We start from the raw sequence: 17,596 nt of genomic DNA on the forward strand, positions 1-17,596 counted from the left end.
CAAGTTCAAGTGAATGCAAAATTGTATTATACCGCATCCAAAGATTTTGTGCCTCCAGCACTGTGTTAACAGTTTGGACAAGAACCACATATGTCAGGAAAGGTCAGGTGTCTCAATACTTCTATCCATATAGTGTATCTAGCGAGTGTGTATGTTGAGCATCATAAATATGAGAAAAGAAACAGAATTTGAGTAGCTGAGCATGTGCCTATTTAATCAACAACCCTACAGGCACAGGAGAAGGTGACAAAGGAAGAGACAGCATTTACAGTAAAAAGCATTACAGAAAGGGAGAGGAAAGCTTTTAATGTTAACATCACTATACTGTTGATCAAACTGCTTCTGACCTGCTTAGCACATACTTTAAATAAGAACTGACCAACAAGAATAAGACTAGGCAGGATGTGTAGAAAACTGTTCTTGACTTGAGGATTGACAAGAAGGCAGATTATTACAGTTACAGAATTAGTCATATAATTTTTCCTTGACTTATCATTTTTGAAAATTGGCCATTGCTTTGGCTTATTTGGAGGTGGAGAGCTCTTAATGTAAATCAGTGAAACACTTAGTACTGGCATACAAAGCATCGGTTTAGAGATGTGATGGCAACATATGTGTATGGAAACGCAGAAAAATGCTAATATGCATATGGTATACGAGTCAGATATTACTCAAATAGCTGTGGGAAAACCATTTCTTTGATATTACAATTTGTTCAATAATACAGGTTTCTGAAGTACCCTTTGTCTTGCAGATTTTTTTTTTTTCTTTCTCCGTGCTAACAACCTACTGTAAACTCAGGAAATGCTGATAGCTGATGGGTGTGATTGAAGAGCAGAAAACACAAATGTGCAGGACAGTATGTACATGGTTGGGAACCATGTACATAAAGAAGGAAGCTCAGAAGCAATGATGCGTGAGGGATTATCTACACCAGGCTGCCTCCTGATGTGCTGATTATTTTAATCAACTTGGAAGAGTCGACCAACAAATTGATTTATACATTTATTTTGCTGTAAGGTGGCAAAGATAAGACATGAGTCATGAATTCTGATCACAAAACAATGATTGTGAGGAGAAGATGCGTATGGAAAGGAACAAGTCAGATACAAAAGAAATGAAAAAGAAAACGAAATCTAAAAAGGGCAGTAATCAAAGGTAGATCCCTCACTTCCTCTAAGGAATATCATCAGGACCGATCTTTTATATAAACACTGAAAATTACAGTAGGAAAAACATTCAGACACTCGAGCTCCAGTGCTTTGAGAACTCTGAGCTCTGCAGAACGTACTCGGCCAAACATAATTAGAAAACATAAAACTACGAGAAAATGAAAGCAAGACAGAACAAGAGAGATGCAGCACTTTCATTCTATGTCTGTAGGAATAGTGGACATGTTTTCATTGCTGAGTAAATCCAACAAAGCACACTAACTGAGCATCATGTTTAAAATGTGATTTTTAATTCTGTACATGTAAATACATGTGATGACAAGGTATTCATTGTTGATTGCTTTTCAGGTCACAATCCTGCACATGCTTGAAAATCGGTTAGAAATCGACAGTTCTAAACCCCTCCCGCTACTCTTGCCATATGCCTTCACTGTACACAGGTTATTTCGCTAGAAAGAAAAGAAGCCAGTGCCGAAGTCCGGGCCTGATTTCGCCTGCTCCAGGATTATAACCATCAAAACATTTAAAAATGAACAGCGGATTGTAAAATGGTACAGGTTAGCAATTTATCAAAAAGTGAAAGGAAAAAAAAGAAACAGAAAAAAACCCCAAAGACACAGTAGAAACAAAGAAACAGTATGTGTAGCTGTTCCTGTAATATAAGCCCAGGTACTGAAGCTTTCTTTGAAGATGGCTGCCATCTGGACTACAGTCTTCCATCCTCGTTAAGAAAAGTTCGACTGCATAACCTCCCGTCCAGCTGGCTAATCTGAACTACATCATCCGGACCAGTCAGAAAGCTTTCGGATCGGCCCCATACCCTCTCCACAATAGGAGAATTCTTCATCTGTTCTCAAAGCTCACACTGTATCACAGCTTCTGGCATGCCCAGTTAACTCAGCATGCATTCTGTTCCCTCTTCATTTAGATATAATAGGCTTGTTGGTTACATGATCTTCCATCCATATGCATAGAATTTTAGAGTGTTACATCTGAAGAGTTTGATGTATGAACAGTGATCAGTGCACTTAAACACTCTGCTTCCCATATAACGTCAAAGGGTTTGTGTACAGTCTTAAAACCTATAACGATTACAATAAAGGACATGAGAAAAAAAAAATCCCACAAAGACAAAGAACAATGGGTGAGAAATGGAAAGATTGATAGGCAGTGATTGAAAAAATGAGACACAATGATGTAGTAAAGAAAACACCCACGACAACAAAAATTTAATGGAGGAAACAATAAGTTATTTGAAAAAACTTCATTTCTAATTGTCAGGATCTTTTTCAGAAAATCGGGTTCAATGATTAATGCCGTCTACTTCCACCTACAGTGGCAGTGTTCCCTCACTTACAGTCCACACACATGCGCATACTTTTAAAGCCTATTAATCTGCATTTTTAATTAACACATTGTTAATTGTGCACTCAAGTGTTTGTTCAAAATAAAGTGATCGTTACAGCAGCTGTGCTGGATAATCTGTTACTATATCAGGAGGTGGTGGGAAATATCAATAGCATCCCTCATACATATGCCGAATCATGCACACCAACATTCACTCTAATTATATCTCCCTTACACGCGCGCACACGCGCGCACGCGCACGCACGCGCGCGCGCACGCACACACGCACACACACGCACACGCACACGCACGCACACACACGCACACACACGCACACACACGCACACACACGCACTCCCCCCCCAACCAAATCACGGACAGACACCAGAATGTGACAGAGCATAAAGAGAAACTGATTTTTCTCCTGCACTTTATAGAACATTACATTAGAAGAGGGGAGAAAGTGACAAGAGGACAGAACTGGTTTGTCAAAAATGGCAAAGGGATTTCTCCTAGCTCAAGAGGGTGCGGATCTCCTTGTGCATGTGGCATAAGAAATCCACATAAGAAGCCCCACCGCCGTTGTTTTTGTCCTCTACAAGGAAATGCTTAAAGATGAGCTCAAGTTTGTCCTCCTGCTTCACTACCACCATCTTAAAAAAAAAAAAAAAAAAAAAAAGAAGAAAGAAAAAAGAGAGAGAAAAAGAATTACTCAGAATTCCACTCACTGAACACAATATAAAAACTGTATAATCCATACAATTACCAAATTATTAAAGACATGATGATGGAACAGGGAAGTGGTTGCTAAATAAAGAGGAAATATGTCATTCCTGGCAGATTTACCTTCATGAAGCGAGAGCGCTGTGCGCGGAAAGACTCAATAATCCCCCTCAGCTTTTTTGAGTATGGGTTTTCCAACTTCGGCAAAGACGTCTACGGTACAATAGGAGTCTGATATGAGCTACGTTCACAATACATATACAATGCTACTAATATTAGATTACTGCAAGCTGTACCATGTTAGGATCGATCTGGCTGAAAGCAGGGTTGCCAAAGATGTTCTGAAGAAGCTCCTGCTGGGTGTTGACCCCAACCCAAAGGAAAAGGTTCAGGCCAGTCTCGAGCAGGTAAATACCTCCTTTAGAGAGCCTCTCTTCTGAGTCTCTGACTGCCACAGGCAGAGCTTCACTCTCCAAATCCAATTTGTGCTACATTTAAAAAAAATAAAAAAATAAAAAAATAAAAGCATCAACATTTATGGCCCTATAATAAACATATATAGATTTATCAAACATAAATGTCACTGCATACATTGATTCATCATAAGCCAGAAATGTATACAACCATTATTATAATGAATGATAACTACTTAAAGCTTCAAATGTCAATAGTACTGAAATTCTGGAAAAATTCAGAACTTCACTAGTGTTAATTTATACCTGTAAGATGCAAGCTTTATAAACAAGTAGTCCCTGAATTAATCATTTTTTTTCGATCTTATAATAATACGATAACTCTCGTCTCTGTCCTCTCCAGACACTGAAACAGAGCGTGTCCAACTCCACCCGGCGCTCGTGTACAAGTCCGCTGGCACAAACATATATATATATTTTAAAGTTTATACATTACGGTAGTGTAAATGGCTGTGTTTTGCTAAATTGTGTACTGAAATTTAACAGTTCACTGTATACTACCACATACTGATTACCATTCTTTATGATTCGTGGATAGACTTCGCCATGTCTCGATTTACGATTTTTTTAAGTTACAATTGTGTCATTGTAACGCATCTCAATCATAAGTCAGGGACTACCTGTATTTTTATTAATCACGTATAAAAATATTCATATTTATTCAGTATGTAATCTTTTATATATCTATCATTTTGTCACCACTGATAATGAATATGTGCCTGTTTCTACACACGTGCATGTGTGTGTGTGTCTCACCACTGGAAGCAGTCGTGGATAAAAGAACACATGGCTATCTGCCACATCCATGGCGCTGACCAGCTGTCTCAGATAGGCGCGATCATCTAGGGAGACGTCAGCTCCAGGGAGCAGAACATCACTCTTCAGTACACAGTTGAGATACACTGGAAGCAGCTTCATACACTCTGGGAGGATCAGCTACACACAAAACCAAAGAATTAGAAATGTGTATGAGTGCAGTTTGTACTGCTATACAGTTAATCAGCAACACTGCTATTGGTGGTCATTAGGAAGGCAGCTGTATTCACCTGTCCAGCTGAAGATGGACTCGCACAATTCTTTCGATAACAGGCCAGGATTTGTGCACACTGGTTCACCAGACTGTCTCGCACGTTCTTGGTAGGGTTGTTCAGAACACTGCGGTAGGCTATAAACAAATTTTATTTTAACCAAATTAATCAGATTTCTTACATACAAAAAACAGAAGTACCAGGCGTTTGTCTCACAGGATTTTGTCTTACTCACCATACTTAGCAAAAAAGTTGATGATGGTGTCTGTTTCACAGTTCCTGTACAATTCAGCCAGCTGTGCACAGCAGTTCACTGCCATGTTGTGGACCCGGAGTCGCCTCTGACCACTACAGCTGGTGTACAGCACAGCACACTGTATACACACACACACACATACAGAGCTTGAGATCAGTTACTAAAGGTAACAATGGTTAGATACCTTCTCTCTCTTTCTGACATACCTGGATAAGTGCACCAGTCTCCTCACTGAGCTTATCATCATGTTTGAACTCCACTGTGATAGTCTTGTCAGGGTCTAGACATGCCAGCTCTACATCTGTGGTGTTGCTCATGTAGAATGAACCTAAAAAGTCTGTGGCCCGGATACCTGGCAGAGCATGATACAAAACAGAAACTCAAATCAATATTAGAGCAACAATTTCATTATTAATTTAAACATTATGCCTGCAGGGACTCGGATAGACCAAGTCATTAAAAACTAATCCCAAGTTCACAGCCAGCATTAACGTGCCCTGGGTGATCAGGCGAATAGATAGTGGGTGAGTAATAGCCGAGATGCATAGCTGCTTACCTGGCATTATAAGTGGACCCTCACTGCCCACTTGTGATTCTATCGTGTACATATTTTCTGTTGTATGATGGTCATTATGCACATTTCAACATAATTTTTTTAAATTTAGCCACTATTTTCATTGTGTTGCAAATAATTTCCATGGTTTTATTTTTGTAGTCTAACAATGTATAAGTGAAAAAGATATGAGATGACTGATGAAACTGTGAAAGGCATATACATGTAATCCCCGACGTTCAATGAAGGTGCGTTACAAGGACACCATTGTAATTTGAAAAGATCTGAGACATGGCCTAGCCTACCCATGAGTCCTAACGAATGGTGATCAGCATGGGGTAGTAAACTGTAAACTGGTAAATTACAGTACATAATTTAGCAAAACAGAGCCATTTACACTACCGTAACGTATAAACTTTAAAATATATATGTATGTGGCAATAGGTGCATGCACAAGCGCCGGTTTCTGAGTGGAGGGCAGAGCCTGACGTGCTCTGTTTCAGTTTCTGGTGACACGGATAAAAAGGATAGAGACAAAGCTAAAATTGGGATGTGAAGTATATACCATTAAAACAGGAAAAAAAAAAAAAAAAAACAAACAGACAACTGATCTCTGTTAAACGCTTGCAAGAGTAAGGAAACACAAGGCAGGAGATGCGCACATCCTGGCTGTGCAAATTTTTCATCATCCGAAGATCCAAAAACTGTGTCAAATAATCATAGCCTGTACTTCAACAGCATGGAAATCGGTTACTAGATGTAACTAGCATTCAGCATGAAAAAATAACACAAACATTTAGAAAGCTTTTGGAATAGAATACACTTAAACTAACCACTTAATTTAAATAGTGTTTAAACTGGTTAGGGTTGAATAACATGAGCACGGTGTATAAATAGAAAAAGTTTGTTCCTCTCACCAGTGCTTGTGCGGACCCTCATCACTGCATCAAATCCCACCTGCTTCTGCACATCTTTCCTCAGATCATTCAGAAACCTCTCCTGGTCAGCCTGAGCCTGAAACACATACAATGTAACTATGCATATTTCACATACATCTACAAAGTCTTTCTGAATAAAGATCCAAAGCATCCAACAGGCCTTTAAAAATCCAGTAAAATAAACACATAATTGCTCTAATGACCTGGAAATAGGTGTATTTGTAGATGGAACCTCCTGTTGAAGTGGGCACTACCCCTAATGTTGCCACATCTACATACTGATTAGGAAAAATGAAGAGATCCACACAGCAGCCCTGTGCCACACAGTCCTTTGCCAGATTAGCATAGAAGCTCACTTGGGGCTGGAATAAGGTCTGCAAAATGAAAGGGGGGAAAAATAAATCAAACTTTCCGAAATGAAATTTTATTACAAAAAACAAAAAAAAAAAAGGTCTGTGAAAACAAAACACGTGTCCCAATTTAAATCAAGGAATTGAAACTATAACAGAGCTAAAGAGAAAGTACCTTTTCCTTGTCTGTTCCAACCAGTTTTTTGTCTTCCCTGTTCTTCAACTTGCCTGGTGCTTCAGCAATAGGCAAAGATGTGTGGAAGACAAAGAGCTTCCCAGCACAGTCTGCAGCCTGAGACACACAGAGCAGTCTACAACTTTAACATCACTTTTACATACAGAGTATAAATGCAAGCTATAATACTGACCATATGATCAATTTCATAGCAAATTCAACTACAATGAGATTAAAGCTATTATTTTCCACAGACATATCAAATACCTTAAGCGCTTCCAGTCCAGCTTGGATAACAGGGCCAAACACTGTCTCCGTCTCTCGTGTGTCAGCAAACATCTCAGGGATCTGATCCAGCAAACTGGACAGAGAACACCATGGATGTTAGAAGATCAGTTGAAAATATACCCATTAATATTTTCTTCTAACAAAAGACTAAACTAACCTCTCAATGACAACCCTGGACTCTGAGACATTGACAAGGAATCCATCCAACAAGGGGACAAACATGTCTGCCACATCTGAAACCACCATCATCTGAGGTTGGGCTAGAGATGCCTTTACATTATAGAAGTGCAGCACTTTGTTGTAGGTTACAAAGCCTACTCGTACATTGGATTCCACATCAGGGTTCTCCCTTTAATTAAAAAATACATAGCATTTAAGATAATGAAGCATCGGAGTTAGCGTGCCTTAATCAGTGACAGAAGCCTAACTATCCAAAATACTATACTAGAAAAAACATGATCTTGGACCAGAGGTTTAAAATTTGTACCTGGGTAAATGGTCCAGCAGGGTCTTGAGCTCCTGGCATACAATCCTCACCATGCCACTTTTCACAGCATTGTATGACACATCAATTAAGAAGATAAAAGCTGGTGGCTGAGGAATCTTGTTGTTCTATAATCAACAAGGATACGACAGTGTGAATGTATCTATAGCAGGCATCTGTACTTGCCAATAAATAGCTCCTTAGGATCTGAGTGCCCACCTTACAATAATCAACTGTGGCTACAAACTCATAGCTGCCCAGAGACAGCTCGGGTCGATCGTAGCAGTCGACACGCTTCCCTGTGTGGTCCAGATGCTGGAAATAATGGGGAGGCACTAAAACAGGAGAGTTAAAAAATATATATATATATATAACAACATTCAGTTGATCATTCAGTCCATCCCTTTGAGTCTATCCATATACTTTCTGAAATAAAAGTTATACTGAAAAAACTCACCCTCAGTGACGCAGCTGCAGAAGCTACACTGGAAGCGCCTTCCACCCTCGATGAACTGCATGTAGGGACACATGTAAGCCTTACAGCGATTACAGCGAATAGGACCGCTTTCCCCATGATCTACTATATAAGGAGGATTCTAAAAGGAACAAATGTGAGACAACTGGTTAATTATCAATACTTAAACAGTCAAAAGGTGATACAAACAGATTAATGCATAAATTATTTGTACATGCATTTATACAAGAAAATTGGTATTTATTAAAATCCCATTTTACTCATGGTCCTGATTATGTGAATTTGCATAATTATTTTGAATCGGCCATTGACTGCACTGTTATATTTGGAATACACAGTCGAGTCTAAGCGGCTTATTTTGTATCTACAGCAATTAAAAAACATGCTTACAGGGAATGACTTATAGAAATCCTTTGACGTTTTTACCAAAACCACACCACAGTAATCCCATGTTTGTTTTTTATGCTTTACTGTTTTCTAAATCTTTAGTTACACTATACTGTGGAGGGCCTTGGGTTAAGATACATAATAATGAAACTAGTGCATCACCTCATCTGGGGGCAGAGTAGCCAGCGGTTTGATGACAGCAGCCAGCGGCACCTGGGACTGTTTGGCCATGTCAGAGGTACATGGCATGTTATATGCTGTGCAGCGGATGAAACGTGGACTTGCATTTCCTTTAAAAGTAAAACACAAAATTCAACACAGAAATGCAAACAGTCCACTAACATACAAGCAGTCTTTGTCAACATGAAAGGAATGGAGCCTACTAACACTTCTTACCTTGATCTTTAACATGAAAGTTGGTAGTGACAAGGGGTGGGGCTTGACCTCTGACCCCAGTGACAAAAGGCTCACTGCTTTTGCTTGCCTTGTCATCCTCAATCACCTGAATCTGAGAGAACAACACCATACATTTGAACTATGCACACGCCTTTCAAAACACACAACGAGAGAATGGATCATGCATATATACAAATCCATACACCCTTCACTCATCTAGTAGTTCAGACATGCAAGGGCTGAATAAGCATGCAAGGACAGAGGGAGGGGCAAGATTGAGTGGGTACCAGCAACCTACAAACTATCAAATCCTGTGATAAATGTTATTGCTGAGATTTTAGGGTATCTTCTAGAATAGAGGAAAGATAAAAGTCATCACATTATCGTTAGAAGTCAGAAAGTGGCTGAAAGGTAGAACAGTGCGTAGAGCTATACAAAAATAAATAAAAATAAATGACTAGTTAAATCTAAATAACGTGACTTCGACTTGACGTGCTGCTTAGTGAAAAACAGATCTTTTTCATTTGGTACTGTTCATCAACATGTTTTTGTTTGTGTTAGACAGCTGTCATTTATGATAACAATTATAAACATATGTAAAGAGCTATCAGTGAAATCCATTCCCATGTGTGGAAAAACAGTGATTGCTGTAATGTGACTTAGTGGAGAATCAAGAAGAAAGGAGTTTTTAGAATAACACACCAACTACAAAAACTACACCGTGAATGGGAAAACACTAAGCCAGTTGAAAAAATGAACAACTAATAACATTCAAACTGATCTATTATACACAAACTATTACTGCATATATAAAAAGACAGTTTAATAGATTGATAGTCACTGGCATTAATAGGAAATTAGCTGAGAGGAGAAGAATGAGACAGATTAATGCAACAACAGACATGCAGAGAGACACAGGGCACTTACTGGGCTGGGAATAGCGTCTGGGTCTATTCTATGTCTTGTTTTCTGCACAGGCGGTATGTCAGAGGCTTGCTTTATATTTTAACAATTTAGTCCAGCAAGTTTAGAGAGAGAGAGAGAGAGAGAGAGAGAGAGAGAGAGAGAGCGAGAGAGAGAGAGAGAGAGAGAGAGAGAGAGAGAAAAAAGCCAAAACAAAAAAAAAAAAACAGAAAGAGAGCAGAGAGAAGATAAAACAGATGTGTAACCACAGTTACCTCTGCTTTCAAGCTTTAAAAAACAGTGATTAATTACATTAGAAAGCGATACCAGTAAACGAGGATGCAAATATTGCCAGTGACACATGCAATATTCAAGCAAAAGTTTTTTAAGCTCAAAATCTCCACCGGATTTGCATATCTGTTATTCCGCCATGGTGCATGCACATCAGACACAGGGGACTCCAGAGCATGGCCTAGCTTACACAACCACTGCACATAACTGGAACCATTACTCTCAATAAAGCAATAAAATAACAAAGACTAGACCAGATATCAAATGCTACTGTGGGTGTACTTGTTTGTACAAAAAGAGAGTAGAATGTGGGGTAAAAAAAAAAAAAAAAAACTAAACAATGGACATACAATGTAGGCATGTGCTTAACAGAGAAGGTGACTGTCAGACAGACTGTGTACATGTGTTCTACTGATTTAATGTGCATGTACCGGGCTGGGAATGGAGTCTGGGTCCAGTCTCTTTGCTGCAGGAGGAGGGGCTTGTGCAGGGGGTGGAGCTCCATAGCCCTGCTGCCCAGAATATTGTCCACCATAACCAGGCTGAGGAGCTCTCACTTGCCCAAACGCACCTGAATAAAACACAGACAGACAGACAGACAGACACACACACATTACTAACAACCTTCACTGCCATTTAGAGGAGACATATATACAGTGAACATCAATGAGGTAAAAACAGCACAGATTCAGAACAGATTCTCAGTCCAATGTAGACCTGAAGCAATTCCTTGAGTAACTCAAATAATTCGAATACAAAAAAAATCGTCAAGGCAAATTTTATATGCTTCATTTAGTTCATTTAAATACACACGGAGCATGGTGTTTCCCAGCGGACCATCATTACTGATGCAACACCTGCTAAACTCTGGAGCGTTCTGAACTGGTTAACACAGAAGCACATTTCTGCCACATTTTTAAAAAAAAGGTTCCGTCTTTATTTCTTGTAATTCCAATTTTATTTTCCCCTCGCAATCAGCGTCATCCCCTGTGTAGTCCCGGAAAGCATTACACATTCAAAATTAAAATGGCCTACACTCAACAGAATCGCTTGGTGTCAAACTAAGAGTCTGATCTCTCTGGAGGAGACGGAACAAGACAGATGAAGCAGAGGAGCCTCGTTCATACATCAACAGCTTCAAACTTCAGGCCGACAACATTTACCGGTAGATGCACCAGAAATGTTGGATGATTACGAAAAGTGAGAAAAAAAACAGAATTGCGAGGAATATTCAGAATTAGGGAAAGTATATATATTTAGGCCAAAGAAAACGACAACGTTTTCAAAGTTTGGGATCGTTTCAAAATAAAACAACGAAAAAAACAAAAAACAAAAAAAACCATACGCTATTTTTCCTTTTTTTTTTATAAAAGAGTCAGAAATTTATTTCGATTTTTTATTTATATATTTGTATTTTGATTTAATAGGGCAATTAAATGCACTGAATGGGTTTAGTTCTCACAGATATTCTTGTATGCAATTTCAGCAATAAAATGTAAATTTTTTTAAAAAGGAAACAAATGACAAATTTTAAGAGACCCATCTAATTTTCTCTTGTATATTTAGAATTGCTCTTTAATAAAGAAATGGCTGGAATAATATGTAGAATACCCGATTACTAAAATAATCGATAGCTACAGCCATAGTTCAATGTATATTGCAAATGAACAGACATGAAGACATGACTTTTTATTTTATTATTTTTGATTCTCCTGGGTATATAGGATCTCCTGGAAAACGTCAGAAAAAGTGTCAAATTAGCACTAATTCCCAAATTTTATTACTACAGTTAGAAAGTGTAACCATTGTTCTAGTTGTTCATTATAAATATTCAGGGACTCACCATTCTGCTGAGGTGGATAGCCCTGCATCCCAGGCTGTGGTGGTGCCATTCCGGGAGCGGCGGGACCATGCAACATTCCGGGGTGTGGAGAAGTCACATGGTTCGCTTGGGACATTGGAGGCAACTGAGAGGCCATAGGGGGACCCTGCATGCCTGAGTGTGGAGGCCTGGGAGGTCCTTGGGGTGGAAATCCAGTAACAGTGGTGGGTGGAGGAAGACCTGCTTGGAATAGGGAGGGCTGTGATGCAGGGGGCATGGTTGCTGAGTACTGAGATGAGGAAGAGGTGGGAGGAGGCCCTCCTGGGAAAGCTGCAGGCTGGGAAGTGGGAAGAGGTGCCCTAGGGTGAGAGGTTTGCACTGGTGGAGGTGGAACTCCATAAGATGCAGTAGGGCCTGTTGGTGGAGCTGAGGAAAACTGAGGCTGTGAAAGGGGAGAGGTTTGACTGAAAGTTTGCTGTGAAGTCAAAGGTGGAGGCGGGAGCTGGGTGGGACCAGGTGCAGAGTGGTAAGGCTGGGCTGAAGGTGGGAATGGTTGTTGAGCAGGAGGAGCTCTGTAAAAGGACTGAGCTGGTGGGTGGGGTGCACCTGAGGTGGGTGGGGGCTGAGCAGGGACAGGAGACATGGGGGCAAAAGAAGATGGAGGAGCTGAAACAGGAGCCTGTGAGATGGCAGGTAGAGCTAAAAAAAATAATGACAGAAAAGGACACCAATTATTTAACCACTTGTTTTATCAAAACTATAGCTGTGTTCCAATTCCTCTTGTCCTGTATACCGAGCTGGTGTATCATATTTACAGTATATCTATTTACAGTAATTATACAAAAAATAAATACATTTTAAAATAATCATTTTCATTTGAGTAAACTAACAAGTATTTACCATAGCCGGGGCCAGCTGAGGAGGGTACAGTAGACCCAACCTGAATGCCTGCCATCTGATTAGTCAGCTGCTGCATACTAGTGGGCGGTGCTCCAAACTGCTGGTTGTATGCAGGGTGAGGACCTGCCATGGGCATTGCACCTTGAGCGAATGATTGAGAAACAGAAGGCCTATACAGTAAACCAAGGAGAAGAGAAAAAAATACTTTGAATGGCAAATCAGAATTTGGCAAATACTAACTATACTATCAAAGCTGAAAAAAATAATAAGACCATTTATGCTCGTTTAAATAAAGTATTTTCCCTGACACTGAAATAGCATGTCAGTTCATGTCCATTGTGTTAAAGAAGAGGAAAGCATGACAATGGCTTCTAGGGCTGGAAAACAGATGGTTTAGAAACTTCATCAAGTGCAACATGATCCATAATACGCTATGTAGGTGTGTTTGTTGCAATGCTCCGGGAGATAAACCTATTGGGCTACTGCGATCAAATTACTAATCATATTCATACAGCAACAGGCACTCATCTATACATACATAATATACACACAATATTTTTATTTATTAATTTTTACACACACACACACACACACACACACACACACACACACACACACACACACACACACACACACACACACACACACACACACACACACACACACACACCTCAGAATTTTTGTATTTATTCTAAGGGACAATACTATAGAAATGAAGCTTGGATATATTTTTGAGTAGCTTGTTGATCAGTACAGATTTACTGTCAACATACAGTCAATACTGTCAAAATACCTGGCAAACAAAAGTGAGTACATCCTAAGTAATAACAGCTGTGCTTCGTGTAACCATTTAAAGCCACATTTCCTGTTCACCATGTTCATGTTTTTGTCTGCTTGACAGGACCATACAAATTTGTTTATCTTGTATCAGAGCAGTTAAAATTTGGTGATTTGAGTACAATTCTCTTATACTGACCACTGGATGTTTAACATGGCACCTCATGGCTAAGAACTCAGGATTTGAGAATTAGAATTGTTGCTTTCCACAATGATTCTATCTATCTATCTATCTATCTATCTATCTATCTATCTATCTATCTATCTATCTATCTAGCTGTCATATAATAGATAGATAGATAGATAGATAGATAGATAGATAGATAGATAGATAGATAGATAGATAGATAGATAGATAAAAATTTCCACCAACAGGCCAGCTTTTCCCTATCATATGACAGCTATCACCCAAGGAGAGTGAATTGCATCCCACAAATCAACTGCGTCTTTTGTCACGAAGTAGAACACCATACTATGGAAAAGTACTCCGTAGTGAATCCATAGAAAATATTACTACGAGTTGTCAAAGAGTGCAAAATGTACAATATTAGACAAGTCTAACTTGCATTAGTACAAGCTTATTCTTCAAATTGCTTGCATTTGTCAACCCAGGCGTGAGGAAGTGTCACTACTGCTGACTTAAGTCATTTGACTTCTGCACTCAAGTTCTGTTACGTGAACAAGCTGTTTAAAAAACATAAAACAAAGAAGGAAAACACTAAATCTTGACCTTTGCGGAGGTGCACCCATAGATGGTGGTCCATTCTGTATGTCACTTTGTCCAAACTGTGAATATGGCTGAGCTGCAGGTGCTTGGGGTGCACTGGAGGTGGGGGGCCCTCTCATGCCTGTAGAAAAGTATATTATAATTTTGAAATTCACCATTAAATATTCAAAAACACTGTATATGACTGATTATAAAACGCTGAAATAATGGAAATATTCGAAACAATAGGACATTCGCAAAATAAATTTAAGTGAGCTATATTTACAAGACCAGATTTCATATGAAATAAATTAGAAAATCTCTCTTGTAGTATGTTTTTTTTTTGTGAGCTCGAATCCTCGTCTGCTCATCAGCAATAACTTTAACACTAGGCAAACTAAAGCTTATTAGACATTGGAAAATCAAAAGCTTAATAAGAGATTATTCAAAACATTTACAATACTGCGTTAAGTGAAAATCCAAAAAGACGCGTGATCTCTGTACATATAGCTAAGCAATTAGAATGAATTGAGAGAAGGTGGCAAGAAGTAAGTCAGCCATTTGAAGGACAAGTGAATCAGCCCCGGTTACAAATTTCATCTTTATTCCATAGAAAGATGGGGTAGAGGCAAAGTAAGGAAATGAGAATAGGAAAGGGCAAATGTAGAAGAAGGAAAAGGGGGAAGACAGGAATTTACTGTGGAATGTGAGAGACAAACTGACTGATCCGTTTATAAGGACACTTGGCTATAATAGAATCGTGCGTGTTTGCTGGTGAGACATGTAGCAGCTGTCCTATACTATACACTCAGTAGAAACCAGGGAGAACGGTGAGAACAAAAGCCTGCTGAGCATAATGAAAACAGTTACCCAAGTCAAGAGGAGAGGAAGAGGACAGGTCAGAGACTAAGTTTGCTGCAAGAGCCTTAGAGGGAAAGCTTGCATAAGGAGAATATCCTGCAATACAAGAGAGAAAGCAGTAAAAACTGGGATAGACACACACACAAAAAAAAAAAAAAAAAAAAAAAAAAAAGGCACATGTGAAAAGTCAGGAATTGAGAGGGGCATGATGATCAAACTCAATACTGCTTGTTGATTTATTAGAGGACCTAGATAACCATATAAACTACTAAATAACGTGATATGTATAGTATAAGTATCGCTAGTATTTATTACATAATCTGTCTGTATATTTGCAATTACCTTGAGGTGGACCTGTTTGGTAATTAGAGGCAGGCCCGTTGTATGGCGCATACTGAGCCGAATAACCCCCAGGCATCTGCTGACCCCCATAACCAGACTGCGGGTAGTCCTGGTAGCCAGATTGCGGCTGTCCGTAAGGAGAGGCCATATGAGGTTCCTGGTTGACATTCATTTTCAGTTCATCCCTAAACCTGAGAACAAGAGAAAAAACACTGAGCGGGACATTTGACATGGACACTTATTTCTGAAAGACCAGAATTGCTAAACCTGACAAATCCTGGTTTTAACATACAAAAAAGTAAAGCTTTCTCTTCTACAACAGATCTTTAAAAAAAAACCCAAGGTGTTCTTATCACAGAGGTGCATCAACAATAAAAACCTGCAGGTACTGCTCACACAGCCAACATTTATATTATAACAAAACCAGACTGTCTTAAATACACACCTTCCACCACCTATCTTGTATAAAAGTGGACTCTACAATGGTCATAAAACTAACACCTTATAACTATCTCTAAACTAAAAAAAAGATCTGATCATGAAACGCTTCATGATGGATACTATAGCAGCACCAACCCAACATGGACTTCTGAATAATTCAATGTTATCGACACTGTAACACTGTACAGCAGCCAGCGTGTGTGTAACGCTTCACTGACTGAAATCATACGCTGGTTACACCAGGTACGAAGCAGCATGGGAGAACCAATTGCCTGGTATCACAGTTATTTTACATTTCGAAGTAGGATTACTGCAGACTTCCAATAACAAATAAAATGTCCAGATATTAATGCTCACATAATATGAATCTAACCTAAAATGTTGACTAGATATATGAATAGGCAACATGACAACATAATATTGTGAGGTTATTTCACATATCACATGTAGTGTTTGAACTTTTTTTAATTGCAATGAAATTACGTGTATTTCCCTCACAATCCAAATTAGATCAAGAAATACATTCAAAACATTACAAATAACACTGTAAGCAGTTTGGTGTGTGTAGTTTCTCAAAATAAACTTTTATGGCTATTGTGATGAATATTGTCTTTTGCCGAAAAATGACTTTTGTATCAATATTTTTCCACACCCACCACATCGAAATCCATACAAGTAACATATAGTAATATTTTACACAAATCACCTACTCAGCTTGAACAGTTCACTAGCAAACTTTAGTAGTTTACCTCCCCAGTACACCAGGCCACTGGAAACCAGTTGCGTAAAAAGAAACACCCTGAGCTAGCTAAACAACTAGCAAGCTAATATGTTTGCCGAGCAAGCTAACAGGACAGGTTTATATATCTATATATAAAAGAGCTAATAGGAATAATGAATGTGCGCTGCATAAATACTCAGGATTATCATGTAATGATGGCATGTTCCTGAAGCCGGTTCAGGACTAGCACCGGGCCTTTAACAGATAGCATCGATTTCAGACAAGACAGCGAGAGATCTTTAACCAAACACAACAAATAAAAAACCAACAGCTAATCAAGCAGCCAGTGTTTCAAACGCGACATCACAAATCAGCCCGGAGGCTGGTCAAACAGGTGGAGATGATCTAAAGCCAGGTAGAAGAAACGCTAACGTTAGCAAGCCTGTTAGCCCAGAGCCAGGCAGGGGCAGGCAGACATTTCCCTCTTACCGCCACTCTAAACCGAGACGTTAAGAAGCGCTCCAGCGGGGAATCTGCTCCTTTTAGCGGATCACAGAGATCTACGCAGATTGTTCTGTAGTGAGGAGAAGCACAGCAGTCACCTCCCGGGATCGCGATCGACCACTAGCGCCTGCTTAATCCCTTTCTTTCCACCTCGATTTTCTCCAGCCGTCGCATTAGCACCGCGATGACATTCGCGCCGGAAGCATAGCAACTTTGTGCCACG

The 17,596-nt window shown here is 39.4% G+C and overlaps 1 protein-coding gene across 5 annotated transcripts; it reads right to left on the reverse strand.

The window, feature by feature from the left end:
- Positions 1-1,440: 1,440 nt before the first annotated feature.
- On the reverse strand, positions 1,441-17,585 carry sec24c (SEC24 homolog C, COPII coat complex component). 5 transcript variants are annotated; one of them, XM_046853598.1, is made up of 25 exons: positions 17,472-17,585; positions 15,708-15,898; positions 15,375-15,461; positions 14,529-14,646; positions 12,962-13,131; positions 12,083-12,760; positions 10,671-10,810; positions 9,973-10,041; positions 9,046-9,157; positions 8,812-8,939; positions 8,245-8,383; positions 8,007-8,122; positions 7,791-7,915; positions 7,461-7,652; positions 7,283-7,376; positions 7,016-7,132; positions 6,694-6,864; positions 6,470-6,566; positions 5,206-5,351; positions 4,979-5,117; positions 4,762-4,880; positions 4,472-4,651; positions 3,539-3,730; positions 3,366-3,455; positions 1,441-3,172 (listed from the first exon to the last, which is right to left on the reverse strand). In XM_046853598.1, the coding sequence occupies exons 2-25, from the start codon at positions 15,877-15,879 to the stop codon at positions 3,032-3,034; spliced, it is 3,732 nt and encodes a 1,243-aa protein (XP_046709554.1). In that variant the 5' UTR covers positions 15,880-15,898; positions 17,472-17,585; the 3' UTR covers positions 1,441-3,031. The 5 variants fall into 5 exon arrangements, with proteins under 5 accessions (XP_046709554.1, XP_046709553.1, XP_046709556.1 ...); XM_046853597.1 differs by having other exon boundaries at positions 17,359-17,560; XM_046853600.1 differs by lacking the exon at positions 15,375-15,461 and having other exon boundaries at positions 17,359-17,559.
- Between the last annotated feature and the right edge of the window lie 11 nt (positions 17,586-17,596).

The sequence above is a fragment of the Silurus meridionalis genome, chromosome 7 (genome assembly GCF_014805685.1).
Source record: "Silurus meridionalis isolate SWU-2019-XX chromosome 7, ASM1480568v1, whole genome shotgun sequence".
NCBI classification, from domain to species: Eukaryota; Metazoa; Chordata; class Actinopteri; order Siluriformes; family Siluridae; genus Silurus; species Silurus meridionalis.

Excerpts from the sequence above, each read along its gene's own strand:
- sec24c (XM_046853598.1), bottom strand. The coding sequence starts at position 15,879 with ATGAATGTCAACCAGGAACCTCATATGGCCTCTCCTTACGGACAGCCG. Across the intron at positions 7,916-8,006 it reads CCACAGTTGATTATTGTAAG|AACAACAAGATTCCTCAGCC; the intron begins GTGGGCACTCAG and ends TGTTGATTATAG. Across the intron at positions 7,377-7,460 it reads TCCAGGGTTGTCATTGAGAG|TTTGCTGGATCAGATCCCTG; the intron begins GTTAGTTTAGTC and ends TTCTCTGTCCAG.